The 18,446-nt window shown below is 32.7% G+C and overlaps 3 protein-coding genes and 1 non-coding gene across 11 annotated transcripts in view; 1 reads left to right on the top strand and 3 right to left on the bottom strand.

The window, feature by feature from the left end:
* Positions 1 to 3,325, bottom strand: part of LOC127076520 (probable lipid-A-disaccharide synthase, mitochondrial) — a 131,097-nt gene extending 127,772 nt beyond the window's left edge. For 4 of the 6 annotated variants that reach the window (XR_007786832.1, XM_051018190.1, XM_051018193.1 and 1 more), the window contains exons 1-7: positions 3,003 to 3,325; positions 2,814 to 2,913; positions 1,696 to 1,801; positions 1,367 to 1,590; positions 1,141 to 1,219; positions 822 to 1,060; positions 1 to 186 (exon numbers count right to left, since the gene is read on the bottom strand). The exon at positions 1 to 186 is cut by the window's left edge and continues 41 nt beyond it. Coding sequence is in view for 5 of the 6 variants with exons in the window: in XM_051018190.1 (XP_050874147.1) it covers positions 1 to 186; positions 822 to 1,060; positions 1,141 to 1,219; positions 1,367 to 1,590; positions 1,696 to 1,801; positions 2,814 to 2,913; positions 3,003 to 3,253 (1,185 nt within the window). In the remaining variant the exon portion in view is untranslated. The remainder of the gene's footprint in view (positions 187 to 821; positions 1,061 to 1,140; positions 1,220 to 1,366; positions 1,591 to 1,695; positions 1,802 to 2,813; positions 2,914 to 3,002) is intronic. The other 2 variants (XM_051018192.1, XM_051018191.1) reach the window with 1 other exon arrangement.
* An 875-nt stretch (positions 3,326 to 4,200) lies between these two features.
* LOC127077989 (small nucleolar RNA R71) lies at positions 4,201 to 4,307 on the bottom strand. The gene has a single exon (XR_007787745.1). It is a non-coding gene; the product is annotated as a small nucleolar RNA R71 (small nucleolar RNA).
* Positions 4,308 to 8,476: 4,169 nt separating this feature from the next.
* LOC127076519 (uncharacterized) lies at positions 8,477 to 13,900 on the top strand. 2 transcript variants are annotated; one of them, XM_051018188.1, is made up of 6 exons: positions 8,477 to 8,946; positions 11,115 to 11,179; positions 11,285 to 11,541; positions 12,705 to 12,779; positions 12,892 to 12,954; positions 13,597 to 13,900. In XM_051018188.1, the coding sequence occupies exons 1-6, from the start codon at positions 8,840 to 8,842 to the stop codon at positions 13,639 to 13,641; spliced, it is 612 nt and encodes a 203-aa protein (XP_050874145.1). In that variant the 5' UTR covers positions 8,477 to 8,839; the 3' UTR covers positions 13,642 to 13,900. The 2 variants fall into 2 exon arrangements, with proteins under 2 accessions (XP_050874145.1, XP_050874144.1); XM_051018187.1 differs by having other exon boundaries at positions 12,690 to 12,779.
* A 1,897-nt stretch (positions 13,901 to 15,797) lies between these two features.
* Positions 15,798 to 18,060, bottom strand: LOC127076518 (uncharacterized). Of its 2 annotated transcripts, XM_051018186.1 has the most exons (11): positions 17,832 to 18,060; positions 17,604 to 17,727; positions 17,452 to 17,528; positions 17,296 to 17,375; positions 17,155 to 17,215; positions 17,021 to 17,088; positions 16,855 to 16,936; positions 16,633 to 16,716; positions 16,474 to 16,551; positions 16,272 to 16,391; positions 15,798 to 16,083 (listed from the first exon to the last, which is right to left on the bottom strand). In XM_051018186.1, exons 2-11 carry the CDS (start codon positions 17,695 to 17,697, stop codon positions 15,907 to 15,909), a joined length of 921 nt encoding a protein of 306 aa, XP_050874143.1. In that variant the 5' UTR covers positions 17,698 to 17,727; positions 17,832 to 18,060; the 3' UTR covers positions 15,798 to 15,906. The 2 variants fall into 2 exon arrangements, with proteins under 2 accessions (XP_050874143.1, XP_050874142.1); XM_051018185.1 differs by lacking the exon at positions 17,832 to 18,060 and having other exon boundaries at positions 17,604 to 17,824.
* Between the last annotated feature and the right edge of the window lie 386 nt (positions 18,061 to 18,446).

Genomic DNA, 18,446 nt, shown 5'->3' with positions numbered 1-18,446 from the left:
GAGTGCTTCAGGAATAATGGCTGAATTCAAAAGAATATTGGGAAGTGACATGTACTGTATCTTGGCTTTGTACCTAATAAACCATTCAGTCAAAATATGGGCACGGTATGCCACAACACAAGGTAAACGTGCAAGCTGCAGCTCCACAGCAACTGTCCCGGATGTGCACAATGCAACTTTACTAGCCTGCGATGCTGATTCAAATTAACTAGCCACAAAATGCAACCTTCATGTAAGATATGTAAGAATTTAAACAGTTCTAATCAGCAATAATGGAAGCTTCAGTCAAAATAAACACAGATATACCTAATTGTTGGTTTATTGTATCTAACGTAACCTCGTGGAAGAAAAACAAGGTACTTTGGTCCTACCTAACCTAACATGCCCTCCGATTTAAAATAATATGGTATAGACATCTATTGATTTGAGTAAAGATCAACATAAAAATACCTACGACGTTGTTGGTTTATTGTGTCTAATGTAACTCCAATGGAAGAAAAACAAGGTACTTTGGTCCTACCTAACCTAACATGCCCGCCGATTTACAATAATGTGGTATAGACATCTATTGATTTGAGTAAGATCAACATAAAATAAAGATTAAACTAAGATATTAGCAATTGTTTTGATATTATTAAAGTTTAGATTCATGTATTCAATTAAGCGCCCACTAGAAGTTGATAAAGCTAGAGTCTGGTCATGGTACGAAGCAGATATCATGAGTATTAAATCAATTTTCTACTACTGCAACAAGTATTGACATAAGAAGCTGAAAAGAATTTGTTATGCAAATGGAAGTTTAGTGAGACAATGGGGCATACACTAAAAGCATCATATCTCATATGTGTTGTCCCACCAGGAATCAATACAACAGGGACAGGCCATCTATGAACAGCACCAGCAATGAAGTTTTCCACATGTTCATTAGGTGCAACATGAATGATTGTCATCAACTGTGGAACATTGTCTTTCAGTAGTTCCATTGTGTTTGCGAAGATGGGAAGCATCCGACTGACTTCTTGTACTCTGCTTCCAGGAAGCAAGCTAATAACAGTGGCTCCTTTTAAAGTTAAAGTCGATAAGATGATAAAGCAAACTATCAAGCTTGTGGAGCTGTGTTTGATTACAATTTAGAAGTACCTGGTGGAACTTCATGTTTTCTTCGAAAGTCTTTGCCATTTCCTTCAGCCTTACATTCATTAATTGAGGGACTGTTCATCTGAAAAATTATCCAATAGTTACTGACAAAACTCAAACATAACCTTAACTAAACGAGGAAATTAAACAAAAAAAAATTGCTAACGAAGAAAGAGGAATACAAACAGACGTCAGACATAAAGGTCCTAAGAAACTACAAAGCTCGTACCAAATTCAACTCCATAATGTCTTCCAAAACAGGATGCCCAACAAAGGTGGCAGATAATCCATTCAATCTACAAACTTTATCCTCATTTGGAAGTATGCACAGCAGATGATCCACAAATTCCGCCAGTCCTCCGAGCCTTTCTTCCCCTCCTTTCCATGCCCAGAACGACGGTGCTACATAGTGAAAATGTGCCGGCGAATGTAACTTTTGCTGACTTTGTCTAGCTGCAAAATGCATTCCCCCATTTGCATACAACATACCTCTAAATAGCAAATCCACAACAGATCATCCATCAACTTAGGTACATTAATTTAGTAGCTGTACTGTACCTCTTAGCTGCTTCAAGAACCGAAAAGAAAAGCCCTTAGAATCAACTGTTAATACAACATGAGGCTCAAATAGAGAAGCTGCTTTTACAGCTTCATTAAGTCTCTCCTGAAAAATAAAAAACACAGAATACACATGTGTTACGTACAGTTACACACAAGCTTTAAAAAAGATTCAAAACAAGGGAAAAGATCCCCGAACACTTGCTCCCTCTTGTCACTATTAAAAGCAAAAAATTCTGATCACTATTATAAGCAAAAGCCACTAATTTTAAAGCTAATTAATGCTTATATTACTAGTATACCCTTGATTTAATTCAAAAGCATTTAAAATTGGTAGTTGATTCATCAAATACAATTAAGAATATTATAGTAAAATTTCCTTTGATTTTACATGAAATCAAGAAAATTAATTACAGTTAACTAATTTTCTGAATTAATGTGAAAGTAGTTATTTTTGCTTATAATTGTGACCGGAGGGAGTAAGCTATAGTAGCAATCAAGTAGCTGTTTGGAAAAGCTTATTTGGTTCATTTTAAGATATAAACACTTGTATAAGTGTTTGGAAGAGCTTATAGAAATACAACAATGACAACAATCAAGTCTTATCTTATTAAGTGGGGTCGGCTACATGGATCAACTTTTGCTATAATGTTCTATTCAAAACCATACTTCTATCCAGATCGTTAATCTCAATATTTTTCTTAATATTCTCTTATATAAATAACTTATGATATATACATAAACAATTTTCAGCTAATTTTGATAGTCTATCGAAGAAACCATACACAAAACAAGTTAATGCAGTTTATCCCTTCAGTTTGTGGATTTTGGAAAACAACTTATTAATTAAACTCTTATTTACATGACTAAATTAAGCCGGTAAGTAATCACTCAAACACCCCATAATTCAAAAACAAAAAACAATTAGTTATATTTCTTATTCTTAACAATGTAGTTATCATATTCTATGAAGCAAAGATACACACAGATATTGACAGAGCGACACCGACACTGACAATAATTTCAAAACACTAATAAATTAAACATAATCAGAAGTGTCAGTGACACAAATAAATACACATTTTTTCAGAGGTGTTGGTGTTTCATTCAGAACTCACTTTGAATGTATACAAATGTGGCAATAGTTCCCAAATTCCCATTACTGAGATATCTTCAATGGGAAACAAAGATTGCAATCCTTCACTTCTCATCTTAGAGCTGAAATAGATTAAACATTCAAATTACATCAATGAATACAATTTCTCAACAATCTTCAAAGTTTTATGAATGGGAGAAAAAAAGTTTACCCTCCAATGCCAGAAAATCGAACAGGGAAAGGAGAAAGAAGCTTAAGGGAAGCCATGAGACGAGAAGCGATGGAATCACCGGAAACTTCACCCGCAACAAGAAAAACCCTAAGTTCGCCATCTATAGCAGCCATATCCATAGGAGCTTTGAACTTCACGTGTTGTGAAGAGGAAGAAAAGCTCAAAACAGTGTTTGGTGGTTTCAATTTCCATTTCCTTGTCAACAAAATCAAAGCTTTTGCACCAAACATTTCGACTCAGTTGATCACTGCAATTTCTTCAACGTGTATCCCGAATGGCAAATTTCCATAATTCTTTAACACTGTAAAATTATTTGTGAAATTAATAAAATAAATAAATTCAATTTGATTCAATTTAATATAATTTAATTTAGATTGATTTTTAAATTTTTAAATTATAAATTATATTTACTATTGTTATTATTATTAATTATTATCATATTAATAAATTGAATTTGATGGTGGGAACGATATTCTTACTTTTTTTCATTTTGTTGACTCGTGTAAGCTTGTGCGTTATATAGTTTTCACCCAATAAATTTTAGACACCGTGTGTTAATAAAATTTTGATTTTTGTATTTCTTTTTTGTGAATAGGGCATTAGAATTTTGACGCTTTCTATCTCATGGTGAAACGATAGATTTATGTGTGTTGCAGGTGCATATTAATGACTCTAGTATAAAGAAGAGTTCGTAAGCCAAGGAATCACTTAGATTATTAAGGAGATTTCAAATTATTTGTCATTTACTAGGAAGTCCTCTAAATGCCCTTGTTTTTTATTTTATTTTGAAAGATACTTTGAAAAGTCATTTGAACTAAATTTTAAAGAAGTGGCACTAGATAAGGAAGGAGTCATGGTAGAATATGACATTATTGGCATTGCCGGTGATAGAGCAAGAAATAAAAAGGAATTGTGTTATGTTTGATCCCAATGACATGAATACAAGGATTATAATACCAAATATCCACATTTGCACTTGAGGCAATTATTCGAAGTAACTAGTAACTTCAAAATACCTGAAGTTACTGATGATGCTTTCAAAATTAGACTTTTTCCATACTCTCTAAAGGATAGGGCCAAAAGTTGGTTGAACTCTTTAGAGCCCAATTCCATAGCCACATGAAATGTTTTAGCTAAAAATTATTTAGTTAAGTACTTTCCTTCTATCAAGAATGCCAAAATAAGAAATGATATTACTTCATTTAAACAATGAGATGATGAGTCTTTATTTAATGTTTGAGAAAGATTCAATGAGTTATTAAGGAAATGTCCTCACCATGGAATACTAATCTGCATTCAATTGGAAACATTCTACAATAGATTGATATCATCCTCAAGAAACATGTTAGATACATCCTCTAGTGGAGTTTTGTTATCTAAATCATATGAATAAAGTTACAAATTGATTGAAATCATTACTGCTAACACCTACCACTAGCCAATTACAAGAGTTGATGTTGTTTCCACTCAAAAGAAGTCTTTTGGTGTCCAAGAAGTCAATGAGACCGCAAACCTTGCTTCTCAAGTGGCATAGATTCACCAAATAATGAACATGATGACGAGTATTGACGTGCCATTAGTCAAACATATCAAAGTTGTAATTGACATATCTAAAGTTGCATGTGTTTAATGTGGGGGAGCTCGTTTATTTGAAGAATGTTCAACTAATCCAATTTCTATTAACTATGTGGGCACCAACAAGTACAACAACCCCTACAACAAAACTTATAATTCTGGGTGGCATAATTATATGAACTTCTCATTCAGCAACACAAAAAACAAACTAAAGCCTCAAGCACCTCAAATTTCGCCTAGTTTTTATGCACCCGGACTTGCTATGACAATTAAGGGAGTAACTAATTGGAAAATATCTTTAAAAAGTTTTTCATACAAGAGATGAAGAACTAGTTTTAAACTTATGGAGTAAGCATTAAAATTTTGGAGAACCAAGTAGGGCAGATTGCTTCTGCACTCAGTTCTAGAACTTTTTGAGCACATACACGCTCTACTGAAACTCTAACACCCACCTTTGGTACTAAAAGTATTGAAACATATAAGGTTATCAAGGTGAGAAGTGGGAAATAATGTGAAGGACCGACACAAGCAAGGGAAGATCAACCGAGGGAAAATTTGAATACACTATAGACATCAGAAGCGGGAGATTTATAGCCTACTACAACAAAACCCTTGGAGGAACCTATGAAGGAAAGTGTTCAAAATGAACAATCCAATGTGAACACTTTTGGCATGATTCCTGTTCCAGCGGAACAGACGAGTGATATATCAAACATCGTTATAACACCCATATTTTTGCAAGAAATACCACCACCACCTTTTCCACAAAGAATCAGAAAAACTAAAGAAAAGCAATAATTTGGCAAATTCATGGAGATTCAGAAGAAACTTCACATCAATATATTATTGTTTGAGGTCATACAACAAATGCCAAACTATTCCAAATTCAGGAAATATGGTCTCACAAAAAGGCTAACTTGTTCAAGGGAAACTCCCTCCGAAGTTGAAAGATTTTATAAGTTTACTATATCCTACAACATATGAGATTCCTTTTGTGGTAGGGCATTATGTGATCTTGGAGCAAGTATCAATCTCATGTCTTTGTCTATCTTCAAGAAATTAGGCATAAGAGTTGCTGGGTAAACCACCCCCAAGGAAAGATTGGATATGTGTTGGTGAGAGTTGATAAGTTTGTATTCCCAACCGATTTTATCATTATGGATTTTTAGTGTTGATGAAGAGACCCCCATTGTGTTAGGAAGACCATTTACTGCCACGGGAAGAACATTAATAGATGTGGAAAGATGATAGATGACTATGAGAGTCAACGGGCAGTAGTGGTGTTCAAAGTTTTAAATGCATTAAAGTACACACAAGAGAATGTTTTTTATTGCTCGTTGATCTCTAGTTGGGAAACCATGATCCACAAGAGACTTATAAAGAACAATGACAACTTAGAGTAAGAATTGAGAAAGTTAGAAAATGATCCATTGGTGAATAAAGGAATTGTTAGTGGAGCATTAATCCAAATTGAAAGAAAGATAGAACACCCTGAAGCATTGGAGATTACAGCTGAAGCAATTAAATAAAATTCTACTTTCATAGAGGTACCCCTAAACTAGAGCTCAATCAATTACCTTCCCATATGAAATATACATACCTGAAGGCATGACAAAAGTTGCTTGTGATCATTGCCACTGACTTATCTGATGAGCAGGGGTGTCAACTTCTAGCACTTCGGAACAAGCATAAGAAAGATATTGCTTGGAAAATATCTAACATCAAAGGAATTAAACCTACTATATGCATGCATGGAATACTATTGGAAGACACTAAAGAGAATATTAAGAGCTAAAGAAGATTGAATCCCATCATGAAGGACGTGGTAAAGAAGGAAATTATCTAGTGGTTTGATACATGAATCATTTACCCCATTTCGGATAGTGTGTGGGTAAGCGATATTCAGTCTGTTTCAAAGAAATGTGGCATGTCAGTCATTGAAAATGAAAAGAATGAATTGATTCCCACAATAATTGCACTGGCTGGAGGTTATGCATGAACTATAGGAAGCTGAACAAAGCCACTTTCAAAGACTACTTCCATTCCCATTTCATTGATCAAATGTTGGATAGACTGCATATAAAAGAATTTGATTATTTTCTTGATGGTTATTTGAGCTACAATCAAATTGCAATAGCTTCTGAAGGTCATGCATTTACATGTCCATATAGAACATTTGTCTTTAGAAGGATGTCATTTGGACTATGTAATGCTCTAGTAACTTTCCAATGTTGCATGATGGTCATATTTTTTTGATTTGATAGAGTGTTCCATGGGAAAGTTTATAGATGATTTTTCACTATTTTGAGAGTCATACAGAAAATGCTTAGACAACACTTTACGAAGTGTTGCCTATTTCCGAATTCAAACCTACTGCAACACTTTACCAGTGTTGTTTCTTTCTGAATTCAAACCCACTGCAACACTTCACAAGTGTTGTCTATTTTTGAATTAAAAATTAATATTCACTTGCATATTTTCTTGTCATTTTAGAACACACTCAAAATTACTAATTGTTAATAATTTACAATATCATAGGGAATGAACAAACAGGAACATATAAATCAGAAATATATGTGTTCAATTCCTTTATTTCAAGCACCACAGTCTTCTTTGGTGGTTTCACACCTTGAATTGAATTATTGTAACTATCCTTTGCCTTCTTGATTTTTTTAGCCGAATTATAAGGGCAATAGTCTTGTTTAAAATTGATTCTGATTGGGCTCAACATAATAGCGTTAGTGGTGCTTGACATGCAATGAAGAATAATTGAAGTCTCATATCGAATATTCAATAAAAAAGATTAGTGTTTATAAACCTTTTTTCACACCATGCTTGATTAATCAAAAGTATTGAGCTGATTCTAGAAAGAACGTGGGCTTTAGGCCCAAATATTATATTTTAAAATTTGTAATATTTAGTTTCTAAATAAGTTTTCTAAAAATAAATAAATTTAAATTATTAAAAACATTTAATTACTAAAAATATTAATAAAAAAGCTAAGAAAATAAAATAATAAAACATAATTTTTATATAATTTAAATATTTTTTAATGACGTGACACCATACACTCTAAATCATGTCAGACTTTTCAAACGTCACGGAACATAATTAAAAAAATCACAGAAAGTATTTATTAGAGGGATCAAAATTCTGATTTTTTTTAAAGAAAAATTAAAATATTAATATAAAAAATATAAAAAATATGCCCCTACTCATACACACGAGAGAGAGCAAACCTTTGTAAATGTGCCATACTTGCATTTTTAATAAAATATATGGGTTATTATAAAATATTATATTATTTTAAACTCTTAAAAATATTAATTTTTAATTTTTTTAATATTGAATTATGAAAAAAAACAAATGTTTATATTAAAAAATATATAATAATTTTAAATAATATATATTTCTAAATAGAGATTAAAGATATACTGTCCGTGTAAATTAGTTTTACACTATCATCTAATAGAATTATAATGTTCTGCCATATCATATCAGTATTTTAAAATTAAACATATAGTTTGATAGAATACACGTCTGTGATTAATTGACCATGTAAAAATATTTTACATTATGAACGCATATTCTTTTTTCTCTTTTAAATAATATACATACATTTTATATAATAGATACAATTAAATATATAAATATATAATTTGTTGATGATATCTGTACATATTTCCTAATTTAAAACCAAATATTTAAATTAGAATTAGAAATAAAATCATTAACAATTTTGATTAAAACCAAATATTTTACCAATTAACACAGTAAAACACATGCATAAAAACGGTAAAATTAATTTTGTCAGGAAAAAAACCAAGTCCATTAATTTCCTTCTAAATGTATTTTCATGAAACGCTGTCGTTTGCAACGTTTCCTTCTTGTGAAGCGCCAAAACCAATAGTAGTGCCCCGTAACCCTTACATAATTTCCCTTCTCTCTCTCTCTCCGCACAAAACCTCACTCCAAAAAATCTACACTTCGATTCATAGCTTTTCCCTGCAACTCCGATTCAGAAAAGCGCTTTTATTTATTCTCCGCTACCATTCTCGTCGACGATCAATAATACAAAATTGGGGTTTTTAGGGTTTTTGATTTTCCGCGACCCTATCAGCTTTTTCATCCGCTAATAGTGCATTTCCCTTTATATTTCATCTCAACTCTGATTTGAAATTAGGGTTCATAGATTTGGGGCTATTTTCTCTTGATTTGGGAAACTAACTAAATTGTTGAAGATGTATGCTGATCGAGTGGAAAGTGGAGCGAGGAGGTCTGTCAAGGAACGTCTTGATGGAAACATCAGTGTATCTACTCGGCAGCAACGCCAAGTCACCGGAAAAAGGTTTGCACTTTGCAGTTCTCATTCGTCCATGCTATTAGTTTAATAATTATTTTGTGTTTTGATGCCTTTGTTTTGGTTATAGTTGGTTTACTTGTTTAATATTTGCAATGTTAGATTTTTGTGGAGTTTTAGTGATGTCTGTTATAGAGATTCTGTTGATTAAAACACTTAGGATATAGATCTAGATTGTGTAGGGTATTTGTAAGCCTTTGATTTAAAGATATATTATTACCGTTTCAGAAATATAATGGCTAGAAAGAAATGTTGATTTTAGGTAAATATTTCTAAACTTGGTTAAGCTATTAGGATTGAGATAGGGGTGATGGACTTGAGTAATTTGTGTGTGCTTTGGGTTTAAACCTCATTGCCATTGTTGTATTAACAAAAACATGTTTAGTTGATATTTAATCTTTTGGGAATATTTTTCTAAATTCTAATGATTGGAGAAAGAAGTGGGAGTGGTATCTGTGCATTATTCAGTGTTCACATCCAGCTGGTGGGTAGGCCTACTATTTGTGAGAGGCCAAGGTGAGAATCACCTGAGTTGTCTAAAGTTTGTTACCTGTGAAGAGAATGTATCTGTATTATTAAATCTTGGCTGCTGATGGAACCCTTTAGCTAGTAGACAGACTTTATACTTATTGATAGAATTGTCTAAGTTTCCTTAACCTGAAACACCCATGTATAGCCAATTGCTGTTCTGTTATGTCAGTTGTTAGAGGGACTAAAAACCAATGTTTGACCATAAAAGCATCATTATTTATCATATGACTCCCTAGCAGGTTTCTCTGAGGTATAGTGCCTGTTTTACACAAGTGACTTGTAACTATTGACGTGGAAGGGAGTGACGAGCAATTTACAAGACTAGAGAGTTACTAGTGTGTATAGGCGAGAGGGAAGAAAAGTTTGGGGGAACTATAGAGGATGGACCGGGTGAAATATAGAAGCTGAAACTCGATGTGGGACAGAAATAATGACAGAGAAGGACTTGGGACACATTTAGGTAAGGTAGTCAAGCACAAGATCTTAAGTAGGATCAGACGGCTGGTAAAAGATCGTAAAACTAGGATCGTAGCATGGCACTTAAGATCTTACCGAAGGGCAAAATAGTAATTTGACACACACACACACACACGCACAAACATGAAGTTTATAATACATAAACAAAATAACCTATAAATCACAAAATTCAACCAATTTAATTAATAACTCATAACCATCATTCCATAATCTAACAAGTTCAAAAGACTTTGTTTTAAATAAGTAGCTCAAAAAACATAAATCTAATAAACAAGTCTAATAATCTAAGATATCATGTATTATCATATCATGATAGTCATATAAAAGGCAACTTCAGCACGTAAGATCGCAAGATCTTAAGATCCAGCACTCGATCTTGACCACAAAGTGCACAAAAAAAGTTTTTTCTCAGATTGTGTAGCACTTAAAAGCAACTTCAGCACGTAAGATCTCAAAACCCAGCACTCGATCTTGACTACACTATAAATAACTTAAATAAATGCTTATTAAGTCATTTTTGCTGCATGAACTAGTTCATTCTTTACTACTGATGTGATAGGCTTCTTAAATATGTGTGTAGACGGACGGGCATAATGGGAGAGGATAGAGGGGAGTGGGCATGCAAAGTCAGAGAGAAAAATGTGCATATAAGGGAAGGCATGCCAAGGGAAAGACAGGTTTACTTTGGAGTGGAATTTGGGACTGAGTAGAGAGAGCCATTCTCATATCAGTACTGGGTATTCCCACAGTGCAAGTATCATTTCCGATAACTTTCAAATTCCATTGTTGAATTCTCCATCCGTCATAACCATTCCAGACACATGAAACATTTTTTCTTTTATTCAGTTTATTTTTCACTTAGACATCTTCACACGCCACCTTAGAAAATAAGTCATTCGGTAAATTTAAATTATTGGAGGGTTTCTTTTTCAGAGGGGCTGCATTCTCACAGAATGAAGAAATTGTTAGTTGTTCACGCGTCTGTTGAATTACTGCTTTTTCAGTTGGGTCTAGTATATATTCTACTTGATTGGTTGGTTACTCGTAACAGCTTTGGTCACTTTATGCCTCTTATGTAGCAAGTTCATCTTGGATGTTTGAATGCATATTGAAATAAAAAAATGATGATATCTTGTATTTTTGGGCAGGTCGAGGCAGGATGACAAGTGGGAACATGATCTATATGATGATGATGAACAACCCCAGATCACTAGTATGGATTGATTCTGTTATTCTCATATGCAAGTATAAGTTACCACTGTTGGATGCCAATAGTTCTTTTTTATGGGTTTTGACTGTTTGTTAATGGCTTGTGAAGATCGCAAAGTAACTAGTCAAGATCTTCGTCATAAGCTTCAAAAGAAAGGTCTTCAACCTGCAACTCAGAGTGGAAAAAGTTCTGCTCCAAACATCCGAGATCTCCGTGAAAGACTATCAGGGACAATGAATTCACATCCTAAGAACTCCGATCCACCGAAGTCAAAAGTGATTGCTAAACCGAGCAGTAAAAGTGTTGGTGCTGAGGCTCCTGCAGTCAAAAGACCAGCTAACCCAGCTCCAAAAAAGGCACGGAAGGTATTATTGCTGTAACATTTTTAAGTGGTCCATTTAAATCTATTGTTTGATGTTTGTGATGTCACTCATAGTGCATGCCATGTTCTATTGTCCCTTTTTCCTTTACATGTATGTGTGCTGTTACATTCCCTCTTAAACAGGCCATGTCTTTTGTGATATGCATGGATCTTTATATTTAAGAATTGAACATAAAGAATCTGTTAAATTTCTTCTCAATTAGTGGTTGTTTAAAAGGGCATATTGATGTTGTACCAAATAAAAGAGGGCATATTGATGGTCAGCTAGTATAGTGCAATGAGTCTGGTTATGGAGTACAAATAAAGTGCAACCTGATGATATAACTTAAAAGTTATAAGCTCCTGGCATGCAGGGTCCAAGGAAGGGTCTGATGGTTTGTGAAATTATTGTAGTATTTGTCCTTCTAATCGCATGGCAACAACTCCAACCATTATGCCAAGGCCCCGTTCTTGTTAGGGAGTACAAATATCGAAAATTACTAATGTGCAAAGTATGCATATACTTGGAGTGAGGATTTATACATGAATCAACATTGAAGCATTTAGCTCAAAATAAGTCCTTCCAACTTCATTTGAGTACAATAGCTGAATTGTGCTTGTTCCTAGAATGTCGTGAATTCAGAAGTCAAAACTAATACATTGATGAATTAATTACTATGAAAACCATGTCAAATAATATAGTTTTGTATAATCATGAATTGTTTGTGCTGGAAAATATCGTGAATCGTGGAAGAAAATGTAAGGCAGTCAAGTACTTGGCTAGTATTCAACCTACACAACATCGTTCGTTCTGATGTATACAATAAAAATCTGGTTCATTTACTTGTGGATATGAATAATGTCCTTCAAATCAACATCAAGATAGTAGTAGTTACAGGTGCTAGGCTCTTAATGTGCATGTTGAAGGTCATTTTATTATGTTCAATCTTATATATATTTCCATGTTTTTTGGTCAAGTATATATTTCTAAGTTTTATGTGTATTTATTTTATAAATTCTTATGTTCTCCTTAATAGATGGAACTTTGCTAATTTATATATTATATTCATAATAAGCAAAAACCATTTCTTTCCAATTTTCTTAATAACATTAATTTCTTTACTAAATAAAAGAAAATGAAAAGCATATTAGTCTGCTATTTTACAGGCTGATACTACAGTGGATGATTTTTTGCTGTCCATGGGTCTCGAAAAGTATCTCATAACTTTTCAAGCTGAAGAAGTATGTCATACGTCTGCTTATCTTCTCCATTAAAAAAAGTTCATTATCTTAACTGGGTTTTTATTTGTTCATGAGTTAATATTCTATGTAAAAGCTGTATTTTTTTTCTCAGGTTGATATGGCAGCTCTCAAACATATGAATGACGAGGACCTCAAGGCCATGGGTATACCAATGGTATGCATCAATCTAGTACTGGACTTTATGTTCTATTTTATTCAGTAATATTTTGAAGATCCACGGGTTATGTGACTTTTGTTTTCTTTCTTTTTTGACTATAATACCATGTTCTTAAAAGTTTTTTTGTGTGATTATGATATGATAGTTTGTACTACTTAATAACTATGTATTAATAACAGTGAAAACAACTTCTACATAGATATTCAATCATACTTCACCACTCTGTCACGATGTAAGCATGCTTTATATAATAATTTTATGACGTGAAAAGATGGTCAAAATATGATTATATTTTCTGTTTTATATATTTATATTGTTGATATCTTCATGTCATGATTGCATTTACCTTGCTTTGAGATAAGCTAAACATACTCTTTGGTTTGATCTGTGATCCATTTGGTAAGAGTTGTGTTATTTGAACACCAAAATTTTGACACCATATACCTCTATCTCTATCATTTGCCTACTTTTTGATCTAATACACTTTCATGGATTTCAAAAATATACCAATACATACAAAAAATACAAATTGACTCTGAACGGTGTCCTAATTTTTGATGTTAAAATATGACTTCTGATTTGGTGATACTTTTTATATTTTGTTAAAAACACATTGTAATTATGGTTTATTGGTTCTAGGGGCCAAGAAAGAAGATACTTTTAGCATTGGAGTCAAAACTCTGACACTTAGTGTTGGGATTGATGTTGTTAGCTGTGGATGGACCTGCTGCTTGAAGACTAAGGGGGAAGATGGATTAGCATCTCAAAACTAAATGTAATAGCATGTCACTGAATATTTTCTTTATCTTGTCTTGCTTCCCCTATTTTTTAGACATGAATCAGGTTAGTTTTGTAGTTTATTTGGCATAATCCTTCAATATCCTAGATCTCTTAATTGTACTTAAATATTAATGGGTTTCAAAGTAGTTTACCTTTTGAATTTGTCCATGGTTTAACTTTAAACACTTGACACTTTAGTGGAACTGAAATTTCCCAATTTTACATAATTTAAAAACTTCTCTTGGATGCTTCCAGGGCGAATGGTGTAACGCTATGAAGATACTTATACTTTTAGTTGCACGATTTAACTCTTCTAGAATAGGGGACCCTACATAAGATTTTTTTATAGTTATTAAAAATTTAGATGTTGCTAATTAAATAATTTCCTAATATATCACGAATGTGTATAATGATGATATGGAGTAGTAAATGTCTTTCTCTCACCCTGGAAGGGAGACTTTTATTAAAGATGTTCTTTAATCTATTCCTTCTTATGTTATGAGCATATTCTTACTGCTATTGTCCTTAAGTGACGAAATTGAGAAAATGATGAACTCTTTTTGGTGGGGGTATAATAAGGGTGAGGCTAAGGGTAGTCATTGGTCGTCTTGGGATCGATTGTTTATGCATAAAAATGATGGAGGTATTGGGGTTAAAAAAATTAAGCGCCTTCAACTATGCTATGCTTGGCAAACAAGCTTAGAAGTTTATGACAAGTCCAGGTAATTTGTTCACTCAGTTATTCTCAAAGCAAAATATTTTCTTAGTTGTGATTTCCTTGAGGTAATATATTGGACATAACCCCAGTTATGTATGGTGTAGTATTTGGAGTTTTAAGTTTGTTGTGCGAGGAGCTTATAGGTGGAGTATTGGATCGGGAGATTCTATTCCAATTTGAGGTCGGTCACAATTGGTTGTATGATGGTTTCTCGTTAGTAAATCTTTGGCCAAATATTTTGTTTGTAGATAATTTGAAAGCTCTTTGATTTGATGGTTTATGATGGGGAACAACATTGGAATACCAATTTGGTCCATACACTTGTTAGAGTAGAAGAAGTGGAAAAAGTTCTTAAAACTTTCTTATTTGAAACTGTTCAAGTTGATAAAATAGTGTGGAAGTTTGAAAAGAATGACATGTATTTATTCATAGTGTCTATTGTTATTGCATAAAAGATGCTGTTGGTACGACTCATAATAAATTCCGCGAGAATCGGTAGCTCATATGGAAACTAAAAACTCCTCTGGGTAAAAAAAATTCTTTGGCGTTTATTTATGAATTATGTGCCTACAAGAAAATGGTTGATAGATAAAGAAGTCCAATGTGTTCAATGTCGCTTAGAAGATGATAAGTATATTGTCTTCTATTGCCCCAAAAGTATCCTATTATACAAAAGGTGGCAAGTGATAGCATTCTTTTGTTTTCCTATTATACAAAGGTGGCAAGTGATAACATTTTTTTTTTGTTTTTGACCATTATTTGGAGTATTTAGAAAGGTAGAGATAATTATTTTTTTGAACCACCTAGAAATAATTTGTGATCGCGCCTCTTATTTGTTTTTGGGATGGAAAAATGCATAACATTTCCAATCGAAAAGTTCTAACCAAAATAAAATTATGATCAATTCTTGGAAAAAACCTTCAACTGAGCGTCTCAAATGCAATATAGACGCATCTTTCTCTACAACTACAACTTTTAATAAGGTTGTGGTTGTTCGAACGGAATGAGTGTAATCTATTACCGATGTGGTGGATAGGGGGGAAGTTTTAGGCTTTCTAGCCACTATCAAATGAATGCATGAGTTTAATTTGGATGGTGTGGATTTTGTGGTAGACCTGAAGAGATCATCAAGAAATGCAAACACTTATTAGTCAGTTATTCTACGAACTCTCGTTTTAAGTTCGTTAGGAGACAAATTAATGAAGTTCATCATGTTTTGACAAAAGTGATTTCCCAAGAGCATCTCTTACTAGTTTTCAAAATTTTCTTGATATTTTAACATATATTTAATAATTTTTTTATTAATGATATGAATTAAGTTCCTTTTTCCGTAAAAAAGAACTTTAAAAAACAATAAAGGTTAATAGTCGATAAATTGAAAAGACAGTCATGGTTTTATACATGCCCTTGTTGCCTTGTGCAATAGTGCACTTTCAAACTAAATGAATGAGTTAAGTACTCAAAAGTCCAAAGAAAGGATTAGTGATAGCAGAATTTAAGACAAAACCAGCTAAACTTAGAAGTTCAATGTCAACCTTTTCACTAGGAAGATACAAGAAGCCATCTGTTGTCTCAAAACCACATAGCTCAAGAAACTCCACACCTCCATTTAAACTTCCAACTCTATCCTGTAAACAAAATGTGGGAAAAAAAATCTAAAACCAACCTATTTTCAGGGCCACATAACCCTTTTGAATCTTGATGCTTCAATTGCATATTATGTTTTACTAGACAAAAATGTATTCTATTTTACTACTGGTCACTGTTCTAAACAATATAAACAAACACAAACATGATGTTTAGGGAAATGTCTCACCTGGAATAATGGATTGCTCAGTCTAATCTTCCTGAATTTTTCCTCCTTTGGATTCTTGACAACATTTCCAACATACACTAGAAGTGTTTCAAAGGCCCTTCTGATTCTTGCATTCTCACCCTATATAGAGAATTTGAATATCGATAAAAACAAACCTTTGAAAATCGAAAAAAGAAAACATGAATTATGCGTAGTGTTTAACCTTGTGTTCACGCTTGAGAGACCTCAAACATTCTCTCAAATGTTCAACTTTTGTGGTTGTATAAACAGGCCTTGTAACCTGCAAGTAATTCGTTGAGATATCTAAATGTTAGATAACACAATCTCAACAGATTAAGAATTCAATGCTTAGTAATCATACCTTGTCATGCTTTATTACAATTGCTGTTGATCTCACATTTTCTTGGCTTTCTAAGGGTAATCCATGTTTAGACCTTCTATTTAACTGTAAATATCATATACTTCAAAGAGCTTATGGAAATAAGCTATTCTAGAGAACTTACCAAAATAAAGTCAATAACTTACGAACATGTATAAACTATTTTCATAAGCTCTTTCAGAGTGATAATAATTTCTTCTATACCTTATCCTGATCTAGTTTCTTGAGAATGTTATTTCTAGCTCTTTGTTCTTCTTCTTTTTCAGCTTTTCTCAAAGCTAAATTCCTGATAAAGACATTCATGAGGAATTTGAGTAACTAGTTTCCTTAAAATAAACAGAAAAGAATCAACTAGTAAACATTACAATACCGTTTTCTTTCGTTTTCTTCCGCGATTCGCTTCGCCTCAAGGAGTTTCTTACCGGCTTGAATCCTCTCCTGAAATCATAGCAATGAAAATCACAATATTCTCAACTATCTTTGTGATTACATAAAACTAATTACCTTTTCTCTTTCTCTTTCCATGATTGTTTCTTCATTCCTTTTCCTCTTCCTCTCTTGTTCCCTGCAACAGTTGAAATTAATATTAGAGAAACTAGAAAGAAAAAACAGAAGATATGATAGTAGAGACAAGGATCACAAAACCTTAAACTATAAGCTTTCATTCTCATTTCTTCTGTGATAGGAAATGATGGAGAAGCATCAATATCAATGTCTATATCAACCTGTTAAAATGTTAACAATTAAAGACTAATGCAAATCAAAGTTTTAAATATTATACAAGTGATTAATTGTTATTACCAATGGAAACTCATCAATATCAGTGTCATTTTCATGATCAATCATCCATGTTATAGCATCTTCTAAGGTGGTATTTCCTAGTAAAGAAAAATATATCTGTTAAAGTAATTATCCAAGTTAATTTCAATTTTTCATGAAATGAATAAACTAACCAGAATGATAGAGTGCTCTTGTTGCTCTTGCATGTGGAAATCCCATAACTTCAAGGTCTTCAAGCAACTTTTCATTCACTTTTGGAATAGCCATTTTTTAAGACAAAAATGAAATGAATAGAAACTGCAACAAATATGCAACAGATACAGAAAATGAAATTATATGATACCAAAGTTATTAGTGTTAGATGTTATATTACAAGTACTTGAGAATGTGAAGAAACATACAACCGAATTCGGGATTTTTCTGAGCTTTTCTTCTGTCTTCAACATTCTCATTCTGATTCTTTTGCTTTTGGTTTGCCTGCTTTCTAAGAAAAGAACTTAATGATGCATTTTATTGGTAGTTAGTAATAGACTTTTCAAGTAACTTTGAGCAGAATGCTAAGTGCATGTAGCTTCATTCTTTTTTGTTTTCAAGTTTGTATCATTCATTTTCTTTTATTTTAGAACCCCAATTTAAACTGGTCAAGTCAATTGAGTTTTTAAAAAGATAAAACGTTTCAATTATATGTTGTTCTGTTTTACAATGCTCAAACACATATCATACTTTAAGAAAATTCAAATACTTTATCACATGTACTCTAACACCTTTTCAATATAATTTTTTTTTTAAGAGAGTCATAATTTTCTAGCATTTCTATTCTTGTGCATTTCTATATCAAGAGTCTTCTCAGCAATACCTAAGTCTTTCATATTTCGCGACATAATTTTCAGTTCAATTACAAGTATACATGATTAACATCAGTCAACATATCATCAATGTACATTAATAAGAAAATATAAGAACTATCATTAAGACCCATAACATAATCACAACAATCCTTCTCACACCTTATGTAG

The sequence above is a fragment of the Lathyrus oleraceus genome, chromosome 4 (assembly GCF_024323335.1).
Source record: "Lathyrus oleraceus cultivar Zhongwan6 chromosome 4, CAAS_Psat_ZW6_1.0, whole genome shotgun sequence".
Taxonomy (NCBI): Eukaryota; Viridiplantae; Streptophyta; class Magnoliopsida; order Fabales; family Fabaceae; genus Lathyrus; species Lathyrus oleraceus.
Note: the sequence above shows the minus strand (reverse complement) of the source record. Positions and strands in the feature narration are given on the sequence as shown.

Coding starts and splice junctions, on each gene's coding strand:
- LOC127076518 (XM_051018186.1), bottom strand. CDS start 17,697: ATGGCTATTCCAAAAGTGAATGAAAAGTTGCTTGAAGACCTTGAAGTT. Junction 16,717..16,854: donor AGAAACTAGATCAGGATAAG/GTATAGAAGAAA, acceptor TGATATTTACAG/TTAAATAGAAGGTCTAAACA. Junction 16,392..16,473: donor CTCTCAAGCGTGAACACAAG/GTTAAACACTAC, acceptor TTCTCTATATAG/GGTGAGAATGCAAGAATCAG.
- LOC127076519 (XM_051018187.1), top strand. CDS start 8,840: ATGTATGCTGATCGAGTGGAAAGTGGAGCGAGGAGGTCTGTCAAGGAA. Junction 11,542..12,689: donor CTCCAAAAAAGGCACGGAAG/GTATTATTGCTG, acceptor AAAGCATATTAG/TCTGCTATTTTACAGGCTGA. Junction 12,955..13,596: donor AGGCCATGGGTATACCAATG/GTATGCATCAAT, acceptor TATTGGTTCTAG/GGGCCAAGAAAGAAGATACT.